General features: G+C 40.3%; 1 protein-coding gene across 10 annotated transcripts in view; it reads left to right on the top strand.

Annotated features, from left to right (window-relative positions):
• The window catches only part of HIVEP2 (HIVEP zinc finger 2), a 196,981-nt gene extending 185,671 nt beyond the window's left edge, over positions 1-11,310 (top strand). For all 10 annotated transcript variants that reach the window (XM_077999481.1, XM_077999484.1, XM_077999480.1 and 7 more), the window contains 3 exons: positions 1,248-1,349; positions 2,121-3,016; positions 8,846-11,310. In XM_077999481.1, coding sequence (XP_077855607.1) covers positions 1,248-1,349; positions 2,121-3,016; positions 8,846-9,670 — 1,823 coding nt within the window. In that variant the 3' untranslated portion in view covers positions 9,671-11,310. The remainder of the gene's footprint in view (positions 1-1,247; positions 1,350-2,120; positions 3,017-8,845) is intronic.
• Positions 11,311-25,857: the final 14,547 nt, after the last annotated feature.

Below are 25,857 nucleotides of genomic sequence, written 5' to 3'. Positions count from 1 at the left end.
TAAGTAAATAATAAAGCAATATGAGTAAAATAATAACGGTGTCCCAGTTTTAACTGTGGCTCATACATTACATGAACAGCAAGCTTAACACTCCTACAAGAGGAATAAACTATGCTAGCAGGCTGAGTTTCCACGGAGATTTCACAGAGCCTTCTCTTAAAGTATTTGTTAGTACATTGCTAAAGCGTTGTCAGAGGCACAGATAACATTATGGCTGTTTTCACTGAAGTGATGTAAAGGTTCCTTACAACTGAATTTGTTCCTGAATCTCTTTTGATAAGTTATATGGCATACAATTTATATATATAAATATATATGTGTGTGTGTGTGTGTGTGTGTGTGTGTGTGTGTGTGTGTGCATTCTTCTATAGATCCTGGGTCAAGGAGGATTGGATCAATGTTTTCAAAATTTCTCACATTTCATAAAGCAGTTATACAAATTATATAAATAATTTATATACACACATTCATATACACATATAGTTGTATATGCCATTATCATTACAACATTTTCAGCATGAAACCTTTCTTTTTTTCTTAGCATGATAGGAGCCTGAAGATAAATAAAAAGAGAATGTTGCAGCTCCAGAATTTGAAGAATTGCTGTCATAACGTTTGCTAACATATGCCAGACAGATAGATGCTAAATACTGGGAATAATGCTCCCTATGAGAGTTAGCTAATTATTTGTATGGATCTTTCAGTGCACTGACAAGGTTTGCCCTCACATTAGTTTGTATGTATTTTTCTTCTGAACTTTGAAGATCCTTGGAGGTTACCCTATACCTGATCAATACCAGAAGGTCAGGGGCCCAGTGGGTGTGTTGAGAATATTTCATTCTGAAGTATCTCTGAGGTATGTGGCCAGATTGTGTTTCCCTGTTTACGTGGAGTCCCAGGAGGCTGGTGCATTTGGATAGATATGAGATCCCTTCTCAGGCAGAAGAGCCTGGGATTTCCAGTTTTGCTTGGAGCCTACTCTTGAAAAGATGTGAGCCTGGACTTCCACATATCTTCTAGAATAAAGAATATCTGAGATTGGGCCAAAGCTCTCAGGGATCGTTATATTCAAAAACCAGATTGTTCTTCTTAAGGTTGAAACAAGGGATAGTGGGTAGAAACAAATCTGTGTTACATGATGAATTTAATAAAATTAGTTCATTTCGCATTGAATTTGGAGCAGCCATCAGCAGTTGTTAATTTGATAACCAATTAATTTATCTCTTCTTTTTGGCTACATTTTCAAGGAAACCTAACGAAGCATATGAAATCTAAAGCACACATGAAAAAATGCCTGGAATTGGGAGTCTCAATGACATCAGTGGATGATACAGAAACTGAGGAAGCAGGTATGTCATAAATGAGTTGACAGACATCTTCACTATGCACAGCTCTGTGGCTGAGGTGGTAAAATAAGTTTAGATATTTTTAAAAAGTGATCACTTTTCATTTTATTAAATACTAAATATAGAAAATAAATCTGACACATTGAATTGCTTGAAATCTGCTGAGAAGAAATGCATTTCTGTTTTGACTCTGAGGGCAAAAAAGGCCTTACTATGAGAATACTTCTATTTAGAGCCATGAAGGGAATAGAATTGCACTTGCTTTGTGATAGCAAATTAGATTTTATGAGGCTTTTTGGGAAATTTGAGAAGTATTTTAATGTGTTATTATTTAAGTTAAGAAGAATCCCTGTAGGAAAACAAACAAACAAACATCATTGAGGTTGGCCAGACCTCCTGAGATACATCACTTAGACATACATTTGTACCTGAGCTTGCAGAGACAGGTTGTTGCCTTTCTTTTTCCTCTAGCATCATCATTAACATTATCCATGCTCATTTGTTGAGGGTTTTCCGTGAGTGGGATGATGTCTGAGATATAAAGTCCTACTGTGGAATCTTTCTTGTAAGTTGTTGATGAAAACAAATAGATAAACAAGAAGATAGAATGAATGCAGGGTCACACAGTGGCCTCATTTTATAGGAGTTCTCAGACATAACTGTCTATGGGCACTAGGGACTGGGAAAAACTTTTAGAAAGAAATGGGGCTTAAATAAGATCCTAACCTTGACATTTGGATCTTGATCTCCATTATCTTTGTTCAATTGTTTCAGAAAATATGGAAGATTTGCACAAAGCAGCAGAGAAGCATAGCATGTCCAGCATTTCAACTGATCATCAGTTCTCAGATGCCGAGGAATCAGATGGTGAGGATGGAGATGATAATGATGATGATGATGAAGATGAGGATGACTTTGATGACCAGGGAGATTTAACACCAAAAACAAGATCAAGAAGCACGAGTCCTCAGCCTCCTAGATTCTCCTCTTTGCCTGTGAATGTTGGCGCCGTACCCCATGGGGTTCCTTCAGATAGTTCCCTGGGACATTCTTCCTTGATCAGCTATTTGGTTACTTTGCCAAGTATTCGAGTTACTCAGCTTATGACACCCAGTGACTCATGTGAAGATACCCAGATGACAGAATACCAGAGGCTGTTCCAGAGCAAAAGTACAGACTCAGAACCAGACAAAGACAGATTGGACATACCTAGTTGTATGGATGAGGAGTGCATGCTACCTTCAGAGCCAAGCTCCTCTCCCAGGGACTTCTCACCCTCAAGTCGCCATTCCTCTCCAGGATACGATTCTTCACCCTGCCGAGATAATTCACCAAAGAGGTATCTGATACCCAAAGGAGATTTATCTCCCAGAAGACATTTATCACCTAGGAGAGATCTGTCACCCATGAGACATCTTTCACCAAGAAAGGAAGCTGCACTGAGAAGAGAGATGTCCCAAAGAGATGTTTCACCAAGAAGGCATTTGTCTCCTAGGAGGCCAGTGTCTCCTGGGAAGGATATCACAGCGAGAAGAGACCTCTCTCCTAGAAGAGAGAGAAGATACATGACCACCATAAGAGCGCCATCTCCCAGAAGGGCTTTATACCATAACCCGCCATTGTCCGTGGGGCAGTATTTGCAAGCAGAGCCAATTGTATTGGGGCCTCCTGTAAGTATAATTCACTTTTCTTTCTAATATATAAGTGGAAGCACATTGGTGCCTCCTGATAATGCACTGGTGTGAAATTTAGTAGAATATGGGTATCTGTCATGGGTGGAGTGAATCTGGCTACTGAAAATAGTAGGGAGACATTTTTGTCATATGCTATTGTTGGTAACATGGCTGTGGCATTACCCGAAGTGTAGTATTGCATCAGAGCCGCAGTGCATTCCCAGTGGGAATAAGTGAGACCTTTCTGAATGCTTTCTAAACTTAATGATAGACATAAGTTGAAGCCTTTTTGTAAGTAAAAAAGATGAACCTTTAGAATGCCATGACTGCATGGACGTATACTCACAGGGACATTTAGACATCACTCATCGCCAGGTAAGGATTCTAATTCAGTTGTTAACCTTGACTTTCAAAAACTTTTATTTTTTAGATTTTTATTTATTTAGTTTTTTGAGACAGGATCTCACTCTTTCACCTAGGCTGGAGTGCAGTGGCACGATTTTGGCTCACTGCAACCTCTGCCTCCCAGGTTCAAGTGATTCTCCCATCTCAGCCTCTGGAGAAGCTGGGACTACAGGCGTGTATCACCACACTTGGCTGATTTTTGTATTTATTGGTAGAGACAGGGTTTCACCATGTTGGCCAGGCTGGTCTCGAACTCCTGACCTCAAGTGATCCACCTGCCTTGGCCTCCCAAGTGCTAGGATTACAGGCATGAGCCACTGCACCTGGCCTCAAAAACTTTTATTTTTTAATACATTCATTACCTTGCCCATCATGAGTGGACATGTGAAACTGGTCAGGGACAGGGAGAGGAGAGAATGACACACTCGGCACGTTTATAAATCGAAGACATGAGCCTGTCTGCTTTTCTTGCCATTACTATCATCAAATGCACTGGCTCAGTGGAAGCGTGGGCCCAAGGAGAAAGGGAAATCAGGAGAGCTAAGCGAGTATGTGCAGAGATTTCTGTGATGTGCCTTCATTATAGATGAAAATAACAGTAGCCATCATGGATTCCATTTAAGCAGTAGGTTTAATACAAATTCATTAAAAAAGCACCTGTCCTACCTAATTCCACGGCTCAGTAGATTGTAATGTCTCTTTCAGTTTGTGTAGGATTTTCAAAAATGAGTAAAGCATGCACTTAGCATAGACAGAGGCATGATACCTTTGGAATCTGTCTGCCTTAAATGTGTTTTGATTTCCTCGTCTCTGCTCTTTGTTGTACTCCCTGGCTCCGGATCTCTGTGTCATGTCATGCATCAGCACCATCCTTCACAGCCACAGAAGACACTGCCAGCTCCCAGTTCTGTTTTATCACTGCCCTGGCGGCCAATTTTCTCCCTCTCATCACCTTCCACCACCCTGAATCCTGAGCTCAGCCTGTCATTTTTTCACTTTAGGAAACCTGCTGCATTCATGTCCCCATCCCCAGCACTGTCTTTTCACAAATCTGGTACCAACTTCATGATGAAGCAAATCCTGTAGAAACGTGTATGGCAATTGGGATGCTGTTTACCAAGCTAACAAATTAGCAAGCTAATAAGAAAAAGAGATACATTTCCACAGGTTTTGGTGCCTTAGCGAAAATAGGAAAAAGGGATCTTCTGCAGTTTATGCCATTACAACACGAATAGAGAACTGTAAATCCCCTGGATCGTGTGACACCAAGTCTGGGATGACACATGCTTTCTGTGGTATACACGCAGTGATGCTGGCAGAGTGTGTTAGACAAGCCTCTCCCTGCCATCCGTGCAGCCTGTGTTCTGGCATTGGCCAGGTGGATTGAGAGTGTGGCATTTGTGAAACAGTGGTGCATATTCAGTCAACTGCAAACATGCAGTTTTTCAGTCAGAAAAAGTAAACCTTTAGTGCAAACATGCTGTGGTTGTAAAAAAATTACAGGAACCCACAGTCAAGTTGGGCAAAGGAATTGAAAGAGTGGACTAAGTAAGTTCATCTGAGTTTTAGATATGTGCCCAGAAAGTTGGAGAGAGGTGAGTTTTAGTAGTCGCTGAATTTGTACCAGTTTTTTTATGTGTTTTTGTTGTTTCATTTTTGTTTTTAAATATCAGATCATGGGTATTACTATTATTATTATTATTATTATTATTTTGAGATGGAGTCTCGCTCTGTCACCAGGCTGGAGTGCAGTGGCACGACCTTGGCTCACTGCAGCCTCTACCTCCTGGGTTCAAGCAATTCTCCTGCCTCAGCTTCCCAAGCAGCTGGGACTATAGGTGCCTGCCACCACGCCCAGCTAACTTTTGTATTTTTAGTAGAAACGTGGTTTCACCATGTTGGCCAGGATGGTCTCGATTTCCTGACCTCATGATCCACCTGCCTCGTCCTCCCAAAGTGCTGGGATTACAGGTGTGAGCCCCCATGCCCAGCTGATCATGGGCACATTTCATAGTGTTGTTAAACTTTATCATTTATGATGCTTTTGGTCTCCCCGGTTTATTTCTCTTTAGAGGATGTATAGCCTGCTGCATTGTTCACATGCCTCCCTGATGTAGGGACAACTGGTCCCAATCACTGCCCACTTTATGCTTTCTCACACCACAGGACGCTGACTGTGGTGTGAAGGTACCTTATAGCCCAGTGTGACATATTCATATTCTGGCTGCTTTTGGAGTGATGGTGATCATAGCAAACACAGGTTTGGAGGAAATGAATGAATTCACATGCAGATGATGTTACGTGTATGTGCATATATATGTATACACACATATACACATGGGTACAAATGTACATACACAGACATCTATATATACATCTATATACCAGATCTCTTACCCCACTTATCTCTTCAACAGTAGGGCAGTAAGGACCTCTAGATGAAAATGATGAGAAGGAGGTAGAAGAGCAAGAGGCATCCTGCCACCCTGTTGTTTTTGCCCCAGTGCCCCTGTTAGTTTTAATTTTAAGATAGATAGATGGATGGATAGATAGATAGATAGATAGATAGATAGATAGATAGATAGATAGATAGATAGATAGAGAAGGTAAGTATGTTTTATCCATTTATTCAGTATTTACTGAATTTTTTAGGGTCTACTACACATGGTTCAAGGTTGAGGATGAAATAATATTGTGGCTTGTGGCCTTATCTTTTTTTTGATAAATAAATTTCCTTTTCCATTTTAAAAATGTTGCAGATAGATAGCAAGAAGAGAAACAAAGGTGTGCCCAGGCCGTGAGTACGTAGTGTAGATGAAGATTGTGTCTAGGGAAACAGTCAACATTCATTCGTATCCCTTGTTATCTGTGTGATCTTGGGCAAGTCACTTAACCTCTTGACCACAGTTTCTTAATTTGTTTCTGGCAGCCAGGGAGGTGGCCCATACAAATTTCTGTCCCTGAAAGAACGTGTCATTCAGCTGTAAGGAATGTAGTGGGCAAACAGCCTCCTACTGGTATGTCAGCACTTTCAGGACAGGACTGTTTTCAAGCCAGGTCCATGCTTTCCAAGCAGCCCCAGCCAGTGACTGAGCACAGATGGGTCACTTCTCCCCTGCTCCCTGCTGCCCCCAAGGAGGCTCTTGCTCTTCTATCTCCCTCTCATCATTTGCGTCTAGAGGTCCCTACTGCCATACTGTTGAGGAGATGAGTAGGGTAATAGATCTGGTACATGCGAATAGATGTATATATAGATGTCTGTGTATGTATGTTTGTACATATGTGTATATGTGTCTATATATATATATGCACTTACACTTAACATAATCTACATTTGAATTCACTATTTGTTTTTCCATGACAAAATTTTTCTTACTGAGATTTAAGTAAGATGAAAGTTTGTCCACCACATTTATAAGGCCCGAATTACAAAACAATAAGATTGCAAATGGAGTAAAAACCAAAGTAGAGAAAACTTACTGGGAGTTTCTTTGGAGGATGAAGAAGGGGTGAATGAGAGGAGAGAGGATGTGTAGAAATTCCTGGTGGGGCTTGGAGCAGTGGAAGTGGCCACATGGTAGAAATTCTACTTGTACACGTAGCTCTGTGGTTAAAATCAGTGAAGGGCTAAATTTGAAACTTTCATTAGTAGCACCAATAAGATTTTACTGGATTTAGAACATGTTGAGTATTATTGTGGTTTTAGAGGACAATTCATGACTCCATTTGTCAGCCTGGAGTTGGGGATCTCAAGTCAGTTTACGTAACAGGACATCTCTCTCTCTGACTTCTGTCCCACTTCCTCGGTTCCCACACAGATCCATTCTGATGGGCTGTATGCAATGGAGGTCATGGAATAGCAGCCAGAAGTAAAATGGAAAAATAAACAAGCTCGATTTTATTTTAAACTTTGAATCTGTGATTGCTGTGATTAAAAGAAAACATACTTGATTATCTTCAAAGATTGTTACTGTAGGCATTACAGGTCTTCCTCCCAAACTGGTGTTTGATGAAGGAGACATGCCTTTTCCAAACCTGATTAAATACAAGGGGGATTTTGTCTATGTGCAGAATTTAAATGATTCTCATACCGTAAAATCCCCACCTTTCCCAGCTTATGAGGTCCTGATAATGATAGTGTTGATGCAATCATCACTATCACCGTTTCACTCACACTTTCAGGAGAACCCATGTTTCCAGCTTGTGTATGACATATCACAGAGGAGGGTAAGGGCTAAGCATCTCAGAGAGCAGCAGAAATCACAGTCTAGATAGAACTGGATGAATCTTTAATGGTATAGAGCATACCTTGAGTTTTAGAACTGAAACTCTTGAAATGAAAAAGAACAGTTTCTTTGGCTCTATCCTGGACTACTAGTGTACTGTATGGGTTTATATCTATCGATCTATCTTTGGTTCTCAAAAAATAGAAAAAATGAAGTCCTTTTTAGATGACAGTCCACTAAAGAATGAATCACAGTAATTAAAATCTGATAATATTAAATCTGACAATCTAAGTTGTATTTCACTACAGAAACAGTATAGAAAATAAATTCTCCATTTTCAGGACTAGGACTGTGGAATCTGAAATTCTGGCTGAACATTTTAAGCATCCTTAATTTATTGATTGCCAACAAGATATTGAGGTGGAAAAAATAATATTTATTGGTATATATAATATAAGTTGGTAACTGTCTGAAATAATGTTAACTACTTCTATGATGGATAGTTTCCTTTAAAAAATTATTATTGATGTAAGACTTAAATGGCCTTGGTTTGTTATTGGATGAAGAAGTTGGTCTTCTGCATTGAGCATCTCTTAGCAGGAATGCATTCCTTTAGACCAATGTCTTACACATTGGAGGAACCAGTTTGTGGTTCCATTTTGTCATCTGTTCTGTGGAAAACTTTTTTAAAAAGCCAGTTTTCAGACTTGTCATTCCAATTATATACCCATCAACACTTAAGAAAAATATTACAAATCTGTCCAGTATAGCAACAGATGGTAATCTTTTTATTTCCTTTTGAATTAAAAAAATATTATTAATATTTATTAGTGTTTTTTGCTCAGTAAACTTTTTTTGCCAATTATCCATTAATTTCTTTTCATTATCTCTTACAAAAAAAACAGAGCTGAAATGTGTCTCTGTACCCAGTGGAAAACATCCTGACTGCTTTATCACCTTGCTGTTTAGAAACAAAAGCAACTTTTCACAGGCAGACACCTTTATTCAAGGATTATAAAAGACAACAGAGAAATCTCCTTTGTCTTGAAGTAGGAAAACTTGATCAAAGGATTAGGTATTGAAGCCTCTCTAGGTAGTGAATGTGTGAGTGGGTGAGTGAATGAATCCAATAGCTTGACCTAAGAACGAAGCATAGCAGGATCTGAATTTTGTGCTCTCTTTGTTCTCTGTGCAGAACTTAAGAAGAGGATTACCTCAGGTTCCTTACTTCAGTCTCTATGGAGACCAAGAAGGTGCTTATGAACATCCAGGCTCCAGCCTTTTCCCGGAGGGTCCTGATGACTATGTCTTCAGTCATCTTCCACTCCACTCTCAGCAACAAGTGCGAGCTCCTATCCCCATGGTGCCCGTTGGTGGGATCCAGATGGTTCACTCCATGCCGCCAGCCCTTTCCGGTTTACATCCTCCACCCACGTTGCCCCTGCCAATGGAGGGCTTTGAGGAGAAGAAAGGCGCGCCTGGGGAGTCCTTCTCCAAGGACCCCTATGTGCTTTCTAAGCAGCATGAGAAGCGAAGTCCTCATGCTTTGCAGTCATCTGGTCCACCTAGCACTCCCTCCTCTCCTCGGCTATTGATGAAACAGAGCACTTCGGAAGACAGCCTAAATGCAACAGAGCGGGAACAGGAGGAAAATATACAGACTTGTACAAAAGCCATTGCCTCTCTCCGGATTGCCACAGAAGAGGTAGCTCTGCTTGGGGCAGATCAGCCAGCGCGGGTGCAGGAGCCCCACCAGAACCCCCTGGGAAGTGCACATGTTAGCATTAGACACTTTAGTAGACCTGAGCCAGGTCAGCCCTGTACCTCAGCCACCCACCCTGACTTGCATGATGGTGAAAAGGACAATTTTGGTACATCACAGACTCCATTAGCTCACTCCACGTTTTACAGCAAGAGTTGTGTAGATGACAAGCAGTCGGACTTTCACAGCAGCAAGGAATTATCTTCAAGCACAGAGGAAGGCAAAGATCCTTCGTCAGAAAAGAGTCAGCTACATTGATCTACGATGCATGGAGACTTTCATTTCCACATTTTCCCATTTTTTTTGTTTTTGTTTTTCTAGAAATGGAGGTAATCAAGTTTATAGCATGCCTGTCCTAAGTTACAGTAGTTTGCTATTATATATACTTTTGTTATATCAAAAGAATTAGGTAAATTAACAAGTCATCATGAGCCTGACCAAAACAAAATTTGAAATTAACCTATTGGGTCTGGTACTTTTAAAATTGTACAGATGTTTGTGCCTTTTCTTTACTTTGCTTATATTCTTATAAGCATTTTTTAGCAGTAATTTGTACATATTTTAGAATTTGTGTATCTGCTTTGTAATAAATGTAATTTCTTTCCTTTTTTGGACACTTGGATCTAAATGATGTAAAGCAAAACAGCATCAATATATATGTGAGGTTGCACTAAAACATATTTTTATATGATTAAAACTGAACAGCTTTTATGTACAGCTCTGATTCTGTAATACTAATATTTATTTACTTTGTTTCATAAATTGTACATTTTTTCTTAATGTTGTGGATTGCTTTTCTATGTGAAGCATGGGATTTACTGTTGCGTAACTAGAACAAAAATGTACATTGTAAACAAGATATTTAAACTAGAGTATCTTATTCTGCACTTATGCATTAGTTAAAAAAAATGATAAAGGATGTATCAGTCAGTTCTTAACTCTTGTATATTTTTTTGTCTCTTGTTTGCTGGATTGACTATAACTTAAGTGCTGATTGTGATTTTAAAATGATAGTACCGTAAAGCATTAAAGTAAACAATGTGCTATTGTGAGTTTTTTCAAAGCTTTATAAATCAGTTATAAATAATATTAAAAGTATTTGGTCTTATGTGAACATGTTGATCTATATACTCATCTAAAAATATGGGAAAACATTCCACCCCATGTAAATATGTACAAGTGCATCACTGGTACAATTTTATGTAACTCAGTTGGACACTAGGTTGCCACAGACCTATGCTAGGTGTCTTTAAAAAATTAAGGTGACAAAGCACATGGGACTGTGTAGAGCTTGGTTATCGGCCGGCCCGGTGGCTTGGCAGGCAGTGCTGTGCGCTGCTCATGGAGAAGACCTGGGCTTAGAGTCTCCTTAGTTCTTGCTACACAGGATGGTGACTGGAACTAAGGCTGCACAGAGGGTCGCACTTGGACTCTGAGGGTTGGGTGTGGAAGGGGGAAAAGGGGATGGAAACCTGCTCCCCAGCTCTTCCTGTCAGTCAGTTTACATGGGAACAGGGTTAACATCTGTGTTAGGGGAGGTCACCTTACCCTTTTGCACAGGGTAAGAGTGTCAGACTCCTGGCTATCTCAGGGGGAATGGAGAAAAGAATCTTTCAAGGGCAAAGAACTCGTGAGAGGATGTCTGTTGTATGTAATACTCACAATGGCTTTTGGTTAGTGTTGAAGGTGGGAAGAGCCTTTGTAGGTCCAGAAGAGTGGAAGAGAGGGAGGGGTACAGCAACATGTGCACAGGCACGCACATGTGTGCACGCACACACATAATCTGGGTTATCTTTGTGCTATATAGTGGATTATAATTCTGTGAAACCAAGTTTGTATATTGAATTACATTAAGGAGTGTTCTTTAAAAAGAGAAATAAATATACAATTACATGCTTGAGGTGTCTAGTTCTTATGTGTTGCTTTACATTTTAATTTCCCAGTTTTGTTTCTAAAGAAATTTTGATACTAGCAACATACCATCTGTGCTTTTAATTGCCAGGCTCTGCCCATCCTGAGTATGAATGCTTTTAACAAGTGAGAAGACAGTCATTGGCTTCCATAGATTATCTGATTAGAACAGATAGTGGTCACCAAGGTGTGGGCCTAGAAATAGACTTATCCAAACTTCATGGGCCTGGGCAGCATACATTGCATCTGAACAGATTCATGAATAAAGCAAATTATCGTTTTCCCTTCTGCCTCTCTTGCAGTATGTATACCTATCTGAAATTCAACTGGGGAAACCTCTTCTTTCTTTTTGCTAAGGTGGCTGAAGCTAAGAATCAACTAAAATATATCAGAAGATACCCACAAATCACAGTTCTTTTATTAGAATGAGTAGAACCTTTTTAATAATGAAAGCAGAAGCTCATTAAAAGTCAAAACCTATTAGTATTTCCACTATAAAAATCTCAAATTGGTGGATTTACAATGTACCTACTTGCTTTTGTGAGCCAGACTGTCTTTTTAAACCATGTTTTACAAAGGTGAATTAAAGGTCAACACAGACACTCTAATATCTGTCTCTTACCGAGAAGAATCTTTTGATTATGTAGGGTGATTTGTGTGTCATATTCCTCATTGACGTGTGTGTGTGTGTGTGTGTGTGTGTGTGTGTTGGTGATCCCAGGCCAAATCAAATTACTCTGTTTCCTCCTCTACCTAATTCATCACTCATTTATTCACTCATTCATTCATAAAAGTTTTTGAGTGCCAACTCTGAACTGGGTACTATGGTGGGCATTTATTTTTATTTTTATTTATTTTTTTGAGACAGAGTCTCACTGTAGCCCAGGTTAGAGTGCAGTGGTGCTATCTCGGCTCACTGCAACCTCCACCTCCCAGGTTCAAGTGATTCTCCCATCTCAGCCTCCTGAGTAGCTGGGTCTACAGCTGCACGCCACCATGGCTAATTTTTGTATTTTTAGTAGAGACAGGTTTTCACCATGTTGGCCAGGCTGGTCTCAAACACCTGGCCTCTAGTGATCTCCCTGCCTCGGTCTCCCAAAAAGCTGGGATTACAGGTGTGACCCAATGCTCCCAGCCTGGTGGTGGGCATTTAGAATTAATAAAGAGTATTCATGCCACCAAGGAGCTGAAGTAAATAGGAAAGACAGATCTGTGAGAAAATGCAGATAATGTGATGTTTGAGCTAAAATAGTTGCACATTTGGTGTGTTTTATAACCACGAAGGGAGAGAGCAATCATCCTGCTGAGAATGGAGAAAGGCTTCATCCTTGGAACAGATCCTTGAAACCGTAAACTGACTAATTCATTCAACATAGCTTTTCATCACCTACACTGGAGTACTCTCTTGTGTACTAGGTGTCCAATATGGCACAAAACAGGAAAAGTCCCTGCCTTAATGGAGTTTATATTCTAGAGGAAAGAGCATTATAAAAAAATTAGTGGGAAAACACATGTTAGATGATCTGAGATGTGTAAACCAATTAATGTGTAAAAAGCAACATGTAGCTGGCACCCTGGGTATATGGCAAGGTAGTACATGGTTAAGCTAGAAACACATATCAAAGTCCAGTTTCCTAATCCAGCCTACAGGTCTGGCTCTGTAAGCAATGGAGAACCAAGGAAGGATTTAAGCAATAAAGTGGCATTGCTATTGTCGTTGTTATCATTATTTTGGGAAAAATAAAACACTGTGGCAGCAGCGAAGTTAAGGGAAATAAAAGCAGCAACAATCCAAACAAATGATGGGGACCTGGAGAAAGAAGGTACAGTTTTGCTTAATGAAGAGGAATGGCTGATAGCTAGACTGATTTGGTGCTGGGAGGAAAGAGATGGAGAAGTTAAAGATGATGAGTTTTTAACCTAGGCAATGGAATGAGGGTGGCATTATTCAGCCACAAAAGAGAGTGGATTTGTACAGAATGCTGATAAAGAAATGAGCTCTCCTTAGCCGTTCCAGAGGAGTTCAACCTCAAACAGGAGAGGCCAGAGCTGGAGACTGGTTTGTCAGTTCTTGTCTTTTATCATAGCTGAGACCGCTGAATTGGATGAAATTCCTCAGGGTATATAAAGGGGTAGAAGAGGAAGTTTAAGGGTTTCCAAAAATAGACAAGGAACATAGGGGTGAGCAAAGGTATACTCCACAGGACACCACATCTCATCTGCTGAGCCTTAGTGATACAAAATTGTTTAATATTTTTAAGAACTTGGTTTTCTATATGTTCCCCAAGATAATTTCTAGAAAACACAACTTTTAGAACATCATTTTCTGAGAAAAAAATCAACAGTATTTGTGGATTTACTATTAGTTAATATTTCCTTAGAAGCATAATAGTAGCTTTATTATTAAATAATAAATAAGAGGTTATTAAGTTAACCTGTCATTTACAAATATCTTTTCCAAAACCTATAGAGAAGTTAGGTGAAGTTTTCAAGGAGAAATAGGTGGTTTATTGCAGAATCAAGGCTAAAACTGAGCTCCCAACTCTTTGCCAGGTTTGCTTAAAGAACAGTTTCTGATTATTTATGCTCTTCTCACTTAGATTAAGGTTACAATTACAATAATTTACAGTGAGAGTTGTTGGGTTGAATGAACTCAGAATTTTACAAAAACAACAAAGCCTATTTCTGCCCTGGAAATGGTTTTTATTAGTTTAAAATATATTACTAAATGTGGTGGCATCTACTTGGCCACAGTACAGTTTTTTTCCCAGGGGCTGTTTGACATTATATAGAGCATCAGTTCCCATTAATTTCCGAATGTAGAGAAACATATGCTTATCCAGACTTTATATGCAACAATAAACCAGCTTGGCTATGCAGTAGTACTGAAGAACAGGGAAAGTGGGGGAAATTATTCTACTTGGCACCAAACAGTACCTAAAGATTAACAAGAAGAAGACACAAACTCTATTTTCTAGAACTCTCTAGATAGATCATTTTACGCATACATATCCGTTGCTTATCAACAACTAAGGCCACCTTCAGAAATATACATTTGACTGGATGTGTTGACTCCTGCCCGTAATTCCAGCTCTTTGGGAGGCTGATCCAGGAGGATTGCTTGAGGCCAGGGTTTCAAGACTGGAAATACACGTTGGTTATCAAAATGAATCATATCAACAGATTTTCTCTCCATTCACCAAGTGCCTATAAATGTATTTCAGATTCTGCACTAGATCCCTGCCATGGTTTTTTATTTTTTTGAGACAGGATCTTACTCTGTCTCCTGGGCTGGAGTGCAGTGGCGCCATCTAGGCTCACTGCAACCTCCGCCTCCCTGACTCAAGAGACCTCCCGACCTCAGCCTCCATAATAGCTGGGACCACAGGTGCCCGCCACCACGACCGGCTAATTTTCTGTATTTCTTTTGTAGAGACGGGGATCTCACCATGTTGGCCAGGCTAGTCTAGAACTCCTGGGCTAAAGTGATCCGCCTGCCTCAGCCTCCCAAAGTGCTGGGATTACAGGTGTGAGCACCGTGCCCAGCCCCTGGCATGTTTTATACAAGTAGATTCCAAGTTTTGTTACATTGTTGAAATACAAGTTTAATCCACATAGTTTGATGTGAATAAAATTTTGTTTTGGCAAAATTAAAATAAAATGATTAATGATCATACATTTCCTTAATTTATTAAAAATCATAGTAATAAAATATTTTAAAATGAAAACCTTTCTATCAAAAATGCCACTGGGCACGGTGGCTATCGTTTCCTACGTGTTATTGTTGTAGCATGTAGGAAAAATTACCTACACACACATTGTACATGGTCCAGGGATCCAGGCCCTTTTATGGGGACAGCACCCCCATACAAAATCACTTATAGCTAATAATGATAAGTATTCTCTACTAGCCCTCTTTTAAGTGCTTTCATTTATTCCCTTATTTAATAGTCACAAAACTGAGTCAAATAATTTCCTTAAGTTTTCTCAGCTAGTAAATAGAAGAGGCAGTTAGGTTCCAAAGTGGTGCAGTGCAGTAAAACTTTCTGCAATGGGAAAAAAATGTTCCGCATCTGCACCTTTCAATACAAGAGCCTATAGCTACACATGACTGGAGCACTGGGAATGCAGAGAGTGCAAGTGAGATACTGGACTTTTAATTTTATTTAATTATATTTAAATTAAACTTCACAAATGTCTAGTGCTTCCTGAATTGGCCAGCCACCTCTGCAGACTGCACCCCTCCCCTGTGCACAGGCTGCACCACCCACCTCTATAAGCACTCACCATTTGACAGCTATTGAAGTTCTATCACATGGTGGCTCTGTTCTTGGTGCTGGAGCTATACCAATGAACAACAACAACCAAACCACAACAAACCCAAAAATCTGCTATTAAAAAACTTGGGTTCAGTACTTATCACTAAATATCTAGTTAAGGATTCTGGTGATCCAATCCTATTGACTGCTTCTGTTTCCACTAAGTTTTGGAACTTGGAACTCACTCAAGCAATAACAGCCAAAGTGTGCTTTTACGAAGAAGTAAACAGGCATCTCATAGGCCACTCTTCCTCCTCCTGCCAGAAATCTGTTAAAAGCAAGGGTGGAGAATATATCCCATTCTCAGGATTCATGTGGGGTCTCTCAGTTCTGCCTTGGTATAAATGCATATGATCCCTTGTGGGCCTAAGGGAAGAGAGATGTAGCTGGGCTCCCCGAGGGCCCTGACTCCCCTACTGCTTCTGCATAGGATGTAGAGTCTGTGAAGAGAGCGCCCTGGCTCCTGGAAGCCTTGCCTTGCTTTTCTACTGATCACATGTTATTAAGTAAATGGAAGACAGAAGGAAGGAGTCTGCCATTTCTTCTCCCTCCACAGTGAAGAGTGGAGGAAGGAAAGAAACAGAGGGGTTTCCTTTCTCTAGCCAAGTGGCCTTCCTGACTGTGAAGCAAGGGGTCTGAGGAAAAGGCTGCTCCTCGCTGCCACGTATCCATCTAAGTAGCCACACTCATGGAAAACCACACTGCAAATGTTGCCCTCTTTGGAGAAAATCCACTGTCATCAAGGACCTACTGTTTTCCCCAAAACATAGTCTATGACTCTGTGTTATCCCCTTGGAACCAGTGAGATCATAATTCTTGTGACATTCAACTGAAACAAACTAGACAAAGAGATTAAATAAAGCAACCTCATCCTAGCTCAAAAATTAGAACAAGCAGCCTTTCCCAGAGAGAATTAAGCCCATCAGAAAATGATGTGAGTGACTATTTTCTCAAATCTTCTAAGGAGATTATATAACTAGCACCATCCTCATGCGTAGGAAAAAAGTTAATTCGTTATACACAATGGATGTCTTAGGGCATTAGGACTTAATATTCATAAGGAAGCCTGTTTGACAAGGGATGGACTGTGGTATATTTCCCAACTCGTATCAAGCCTAGTCACATTGTCAAATCTAGTTTAACAGAAATAATACATTGAGTACCACAAGACAGCATCAAATCCCCCAAATTGTATCATGCCAGCAATATTAAAATGTGCCAAATGTGAACACTGCCTCATTAATATTTTCCAGAATAAACTTAAATTGCAAAAATATAACACCTTTTTATATTAAAGACTAAATAAATTTAAGTCCCCAGTTTTGCTTCCTTTAATTCCTTACCCCCAGAATAACATAACTTAGGTTCCCAGGGAAGGTTACAATTCAAATGTGTTAGGCATTTCAGCCAGGACCTTGGTATACCTAGCAATATGGGATTTCTTTCAGGGAGAGGGGTCCACACAAGGAACATAGCCAGATAGGAAAAAATGTTATATTCCCTATTCATCATCCCTACTCCCTCTGCCAATCACATGCAGCAAATGCTTCAGGTTAATGCTTCATTCAAGAATGTATCTTGATCTCCATTCAGAAGTAAAGCCACCTTCTTTCTATGTAAATCTAAATCCTAGGGTATGTATAACTAGACATTCCTATGTCAAAAGAGATATGACCAGATTTACTGTATTCTGTTTAGATAAATAAATATGTGCCATTTATGAATATATACATTATTTCATTTACTCCTTTTAGCTCCTGTAAGGTGGGCATTATAATTTCCATTTTGCAAATCACCAAATATTTATAAGGAAAGAAACATAAATTTTATAAGTTGCCCAAGATTACATAACTGAGTTTCAAACTCAGGTCTGACTCCAGAATCATCCATTACATTATTTCACTGATTGTCATTCAGCCATAGCTGCAAGCTTTCAAAGGAAATTCATCATTTGTTTTTTCATTCAAACACGTTGATTGACCGCTCCTGCTACACTGTTGAGTAGGCAAGACCGCATGTGAGCAAGAGATTTCAGTGACAGCATGGCAAGGGATTTGAGGGAGGGATTGCTGCAAAGCAAACCCAGATTTGAAACAAGTGAGTCTGAACTATAAGGATGGAACCCTAATCTGAACAAAAAGTATGGGTGTTTGGGAACATAAAGTGATTATCAAGTTAGTGCAGAACATTAAAAGTGTCACAGGTAGGGGAGGTCCTCTGGAAAAATCCCACAGCAAGAGAGAGCAGGACATGTTGGAGAGAACAAAACAAATTCTACAGAGTGAGTAAAGATTCTGAGGTGCGGGGCCAGGAAAGGGATAGCAAGAGGTAGAGTCGACGGGATAAACAATGATGAGGTATTGCAGGGTCTTGGAAATCATTTTTAGAGGTTTAGATGTTAGGGCAACAGCTATTTGGGAATTAGAGCATGCTAGGTAGGAAAGCGATGGGACAGGGTTTGTGGTTTACCCAGCTAAAAGGATTTTAAGGTACACTGTCCAAGAGCCATAGCAACCTGGGACTACAAAGCACTCAAAACTTGGTTAGTCCAAATTGACATGCACTGCAAATGTAAAATATATGCCAATTTTGAAGACATAGCCCAAGGACGGTATCAAATATGTCATTCATAATTGTTCATAGTGATAATATGTTGAAATTATATTATACTACAAATATTAGGTTAATTAAAATGATGTTAAAATTAATTTTCTATGCTTCTCTTTTTAGGTTGGTACTAGACATTTCACAATTGCGTATGTGGCTCATATTGCATTTCTATTGGATGGTGCTGGTGAAAGAGAGAATAGATGAGAGGGTGGGAGGGGACACTGAGCTCAGCTAGTTGGCTATTTCCATGATGGTGGCCTGCAATAATGTGGCAGTGGTGAAGATGAAAGAAAGCAGACAGACTTGAACTGCAGGAAGTGGTGCACCATATGAGATGGTGGTTTATTAGATAGAGGGCTCTCAGAAGACAGGGGAGTCATGGTTAACATCCCATTTCTAGCTAGCCAGAAACAGATTAAAGATGATGCCTTTTCACAACATGCTTAAAGGGCAGGGGGCAGGGAGGTTTGGGAGAGCCGTGATCGATTTGGTAACTCTTACTTCCTTACTTCCTGAGCTTGGGGGTCCTATGGACATCTAAAAGGAGAGGTCCAGGGAGCAATTGGATCTGTGGTTCTTCTGGTGCTATCTTAATAATAATAAATCTATCTGTAATTTATTTAAAATGAATCATATGCCAGACAGATATAATCTCATTTAATCCTTCCATGTATTTGTTGATAAGAATACGGCTAAGATGGCCGAATAGGAACAGCTCCAGTCTCCAACTCCCAGCGCGAGCGACACAGAAGACCGGTGATTTCTGCATTTTCGACTGAGGTACTGGGTTCATCTCACTAGGGAGTGCCGGACAATCGGTGCTGGTCAGCTGCTGCAGCCCGACCAGCAGAGCTGAAGCAGGGCGAGGCCTCGCCTCACCTGGGAAGTGCAAGGGAGAAGGGAATCCCTTTTCCTAGCCAGGGGAACTGAGACACACAACACCTGGAAAATCGGTTAACTCCCACCCCAATACTGCGCTTTAAGGAAACGGTCACACCAGAAGATTATATCCCACACCTGGCCGGGAGGGTCCCACGCCCACAGAGCCTCCCTCACTGCTAGCACAGCAGTCTGTGATCTACCGGCAAGGCAGCAGGGAGGCTGGGGGAGGGGCGCCCGCCATCGCTGATGCTTAAGTAGGTAAACAAAGCCTCTGGGAAGCTCGAACTGGGTGGAGCTCACAGCAGCTCAAGGAAACCTGCCTGTCTCTGTAGACTCCACCTCTGGGGACAGGGCACAGTAAACAATGACAAATGCAGCAGAAACCTCTGCAGACGCAAACGACTCTGTCTGACAGCTTTGAAGAGAGCAGTGGATCTCCCAACACGGAGGTTGAGATCTGAGAAGGGACAGACTGCCTGCTCAAGTGGGTCCCTGACCCCTGAGTAGCCTAACTGGGAGACATCTCCCACTAGGGGCAGTCTGACACCCCACACCTCACAGGGAGGAGTACACCCCTGAGAGGAAGCTTCCAAAGCAAGAATCAGACAGGTATACTCGCTGTTCAGCAATATTCTATCTTCTGCAGCCTCTGCTGCTGACACCCAGGCAAACAGGGTCTGGAGTGGACCTCAAGCAATCTCCAACAGACCTACAGCTGAGGGTCCTGACTGTTAGAAGGAAAACTATCAAACAGGAAGGACACCTACACCAAAACCCCATCAGTACGTCACCATCATCAAAGACCAGAGGCAGATAAAACCACAAAGATGGGGAAAAAGCAGGGCAGAAAAGCTGGAAATTCAAAACATAAGAGCACATCTCCCCTGGCAAAGGAGCGCAGCTCATCTCCAGCAACGGATCAAAGTTGGACAGAGAATGACTTTGACGAGATGAGAGAAGAAGGCTTCAGTCCATCAAACTTCTCAGAGCTAAAGGAGGAATTACATACCCAGCGCAAAGAAACTAAAAATCTTGAAAAAAAAGTGGAAGAATTGATGGCTAGAGTAATTAATGCAGAGAAGGTCATAAACGAAATTAAAGAGATGAAAACCATGACACAAGAAATACGTGACAAATGCACAAGCTTCAGTAACCGACTCGATCAACTGGAAGAAAGAGTATCAGTGATTGAGGATCAAATGAATGAAATGAAGCGAGAAGAGAAACCAAAAGAAAAAAGAAGAAAAAGAAATGAACAAAGCCTGCAAGAAGTATGGGATTATGTAAAAAGACCAAATCTACGTCTGATTGGGGTGCCTGAAAGTGAGGGGGAAAATGGAACCAAGTTGGAAAACACTCTTCAGGATATCATCCAGGAGAACTTCCCCAACCTAGTAGGGCAGGCCAACATTCAAATCCAGGAAATACAGAGAATGCCACAAAGATATTCCTCGAGAAGAGCAACTCCAAGACACATAATTGCCAGATTCACCAAAGTTGAAATGAAGGAAAAAATCTTAAGGGCAGCCAGAGAGAAAGGTCGGGTTACCCACAAAGGGAAGCCCATCAGACTAACAGCAGATCTCTCGGCAGAAACTCTACAAGGCAGAAGAGAGTGGGGGCCAATATTCAACATTCTTTTTTTTTTTTTTTTTTTTTTTGAGACGGAGTCTCGCTTTGTCGCCCAGACTGGAGTGCAGTGGCCGGATCTCAGCTCACTGCAAGCTCCGCCTCCCGGGTTTACGCCATTCTCCTGCCTCAGCCTCCCGAGTAGCTGGGACCACAGGCGCCCACCACCTCGCCCAGCTAGTTTTTTGTATTTTTAGTAGAGACGGGGTTTCACCATATATTAGCCAGGATGGTCTCGATCTCCTGACCTCGTGATCCGCCCGTCTCGGCCTCCCAAAGTGCTGGGATTACAGGCTTGAGCCACCGCACCCAGCCCTCAACATTCTTAAAGAAAAGAATTTTAAATCCAGAATTTCATATCCAGCCAAACTAAGTTTCATAAGTGAAGGAGAAATAAAATCCTTTACAGATAAGCAAATGCTTAGAGATTTTGTCACCACTAGGCCTGCCTTACAAGAGACCCTGAAGGAAGCACTAAACATGGAAAGGAACAACCAGTACCAGCGATTGGAAAAACATGCCGAAATGTAAAGACCATCAAGGCTAGGAAGAAACTGCATCAACTAACGAGCAAAATAACCAGTTAATATCATAATGGCAGGATCAAGTTCACACATAACAATATTAACCTTAAATGTAAATGGACTAAATGCTCCAATTAAAAGACACAGACTGGCAAACTGGATAAAGAGTCAAGACCCATCAGTCTGCTGTATTCAGGAGACCCATCTCACATGCAGAGACATACATAGGCTCAAAATAAAGGGATGGAGGAAGATTTACCAAGCAAATGGAGAACAAAAAAAAGCAGGGGTTGCAATACTAGTCTCTGATAAAACAGACTTTAAACCATCAAAGATCAAAAGAGACAAAGAAGGCCATTACATAATGGTAAAGGGATCAATTCAACAGGAAGAGCTAACTATACTAAATATACATGCACCCAATACAGGAGCACCCAGATTCATAAAGCAAGTCCTTAGAGACTTACAAAGAGACTTAGACTCCCATACAATAATAATGGGAGACTTCAACACTCCACTGTCAACATTAGACAGATCAACGAGACAGAAAGTTAACAAGGATATCCAGGAATTGAACTCATCTCTGCAGCAAGCAGACCTAATAGACATCTATAGAACTCTCCACCCCAAATCAACAGAATATACATTCTTCTCAGCACCACATCGCACTTACTCCAAAATTGACCACATAATTGGAAGTAAAGCACTCCTCAGCAAATGTACAAGAACAAAAATTATAACAAACTGTCTCTCAGACCATAGTGCAATCAAACTAGAACTCAGGACTAAGAAACTCAATCAAAACCGCCCAACTGCATGGAAACTGAACAGCCTGCTCCTGAATAACTACTGGGTACATAACGAAATGACGGCAGAAATAAAGATGTTCTTTGAAATCAATGAGAACAAAGATACAACATACCAGAATCTCTGGGACACATTTAAAGCAGTGTGTAGAGGGAAATTTATAGCACTAAATGCCCACAAGAGAAAGCAGGAAAGATCTAAAATTGACACTCTATCATCACAATTAAAAGAACTAGAGAAGCAAGAGCAAACACATTCGAAAGCTAGCAGAAGGCAAGAAATAACTAAGATCAGAGCAGAACTGAAGGAGATAGAAACACAAAAAACCCTCCAAAAAATCAATGAATCCAGGAGTTGATTTTTTGAAAAGATCAACAAAATTGACAGACCGCTAGCAAGACTAATAAAGAAGAAAAGAGAGAAGAATCAAATTGACGCAGTAAAAAATGATAAAGGGGATATCACCACCGACCCCACAGAAATACAAACTACCATCAGAGAATACTATAAACACCTCTATGCAAATAAACTGGAAAATCTAGAAGAAATGGATAATATCCTGGACACTTACACTCTTCCAAGACTAAACCAGGAAGAAGCTGAATCCCTGAATAGACCAATAGCAGGCTCTGAAATTGAGGCAATAATTAATAGCCTACCAACCAAAAAAAAGTCCAGGACCAGATGGATTCACAGCCGAATTCTACCAGAGGTACAAGGAGGAGCTGGTACCATTCCTTCTGAAACTATTCCAATCAATAGAAAAAGAGGGAATCCTCCCTAACTCATTTTATGAGGCCAACATCATCCTGATACCAAAGCCTGGCAGAGACACAACAAAAAAAGAGAATTTTAGACCAATATCCCTGATGAACATTGATGCAAAAATACTCAATAAAATACTGGCAAACCGGATTCAGCAACACATCAATAAGCTTATCAACCATGATCAAGTGGGCTTCATCCCTGGGATGCAAGGCTGGTTCAACATTCGCAAATCAATAAAATAATCCAGCATATAAACAGAACCAAAGACAAGAACCACATGATTATCTCAATAGATGCAGAAAAGGCTTTTGACAAAATTCAACAGCCCTTCATGCTAAAAACGCTCAATAAATTCGGTATTGACGGAAAGTACCTCAAAATAATAAGAGCTATTTATGACAAATCCACAGCCAATATCATACTGAATGGGCAAAAACTGGAAAAATTCCCTTTGAAAACTGGCACAAGACAGGGATGCCCTCTCTCACCACTCCTATTCAACATAGTGTTGGAAGTTCTGGCTAGGGCAATCAGGCAAGAGAAAGAAATCAAGGGTATTCAGTTAGGAAAAGAAGAAGTCAAATTGTCCCTCTTTGCAGATGACATGATTGTATATTTAGAAAATCCCATTGTCTCAGCCCAAAATCTCCTTAAGCTGATAAGCAACTTCAGCAAAGTCTCAGGATACAAAATTAATGTGCAAAAATCACAAGCATTCTTATACACCAGTAACAGACAAACAGAGAGCCAAATCATGAATGAACTTACATTCACAATTGCTTCAAAGAGAATAAAATACTTAGGAATTCAACTTACAAGGGATGTAAAGGACCTCTTCAAGGAGAACTACAAACCACTGCTCAGTGAAATAAAAGAGGACACAAACAAACGGAAGAATATACCATGCTCATGGATAGGAAGAATCAATATCGTGAAAATGGCCATACTGCCCAAGGTAATTTATAGATTCAATGCCATCCCCATCAAGCTACCAATGAGTTTCTTCACAGAATTGGAAAAAACTGCTTTAAAGTTCATATGGAACCAAAAAAGAGCCCGCATCTCCAAGACAATCCTAAGTCAAAAGAACAAAGCTGGAGGCATCACGCTACCTGACTTCAAACTATACTACAAGGCTACAGTAACCAAAACAGCATGGTACTGGTACCAAAACAGAGATATAGACCAATGGAACAGAACAGAGTCCTCAGAAATAATACCACACATCTACAGCCATCTGATCTTTGACAAACCTGAGAGAAACAAGAAATGGGGAAAGGATTCCCTATTTAATAAATGGTGCTGGGAAAATTGGCTAGCCGTAAGTAGAAAGCTGAAACTGGATCCTTTCCTTACTCCTTATACGAAAATTAATTCAAGATGGATTAGAGACTTAAATGTTAGACCTAATACCATAAAAACCCTAGAAGAAAACCTAGGTAGTACCATTCAGGACATAGGCATGGGCAAAGACTTCATGTCTAAAACACCAAAAGCAATGGCAGCAAAAGCCAAAATTGACAAATGGGATCTCATTAAACTAAAGAGCTTCTGCACAGCAAAAGAAACTACCATCAGAGTGAACAGGCAACCTGCAGAATGGGAGAAAATTTTTGCAATCTACTCATCTGACAAAGGGCTAATATCCAGAACCTACAAAGTACTCAAACAAATTTACAAGAAAAAAACAAACAGCCCCATCAAAAAGTGGGCAAAGGATATGAACAGACATTTCTCAAAAGAAGACATTCATACAGCCAACAGACACATGAAAAAATGCTCATCATCACTGGCCATCAGAGAAATGCAAATCAAAACCACAATGAGATACCATCTCACACCAGTTAGAATGGCGATCATTAAAAAGTCAGGAAACAACAGGTGCTGGAGAGGATGTGGAGAAATAGGAACACTTTTACACGGTTGGTGGGATTGTAAACTAGTTCAACCATTATGGAAAACAGTATGGCGATTCCTCAAGGATCTAGAACTAGATGTACCATATGACCCAGCCATCCCATTACTGGGTATATACCCAAAGGATTATAAATCATGCTGCTATAAAGACACATGCACACGTATGTTTATTGCGGCACTATTCACAATAGCAAAGACTTGGAATCAACCCAAATGTCCATCAGTGACAGACTGGATTAAGAAAATGTGACACATATACACCATGGAATACTATGCAGCCATAAAAAGGATGAGTTTGTGTCCTTTGTAGGGACATGGATGCAGCTGGAAACCATCATTCTTAGCAAACTATCATAAGAACAGAAAACCAAACACCGCATGTTCTCACTCATAGGTGGGAACTGAACAATGAGATCACTTGGACTCGGGAAGGGGAACATCACACACTGGGGCCTATCATGGGGAGGGGGGAGGGGGGAGGGGGGAGGGATTGCATTGGGAGTTACACCTGATGTAAATGATGAGTTGATGGGTGCTGACGAGTTGATGGGTGCAGCACAGCAACATGGCACAAGTATACATAAGTAACAAACCTGCACGTTATGCACATGTACCCTAGAACTTAAAGTATAATAATAATAATAATAATAATAAAATAAAAAAAGAATATGGCTACATTCCCTCCCTTTTTTATTGCTCTATATCAGTGGTTCACAATTTTATCAACTATTATATTTTATAGTGCCTCTTTTCTACAGTTTACTCAGCCTAGTATATGGAAATTATCCATATAATTTTGAAATTATAATTTCAAAATTATATGGATAATTTCAAAAATTTCAATATAATGCCCTAACTATATATAAAGGAAAAATGGCAGAAAAGTAATTTATAATCAAATTATATTTATTTATTAAATGGGTAAACGTTCTGTGTTATAGTTAAAGATTACAGTAGAAAGTATAATGAAGAAGTTAGGAGCTTGCACCTCCATGCAGATCACCATGATTATGACAGCTACATATTCCCCTGCCAGTGTGTTGTACTGGGAACTCAGGTGCCACAAGCGGCATTCTCA

The sequence above is a fragment of the Macaca mulatta genome, chromosome 4 (genome assembly GCF_049350105.2).
Source record: "Macaca mulatta isolate MMU2019108-1 chromosome 4, T2T-MMU8v2.0, whole genome shotgun sequence".
NCBI lineage: Eukaryota > Metazoa > Chordata > Mammalia > Primates > Cercopithecidae > Macaca > Macaca mulatta.
The sequence above is the reverse complement of the archived record's forward strand: the minus strand, read 5'-3'. Positions and strand labels throughout refer to the sequence as shown.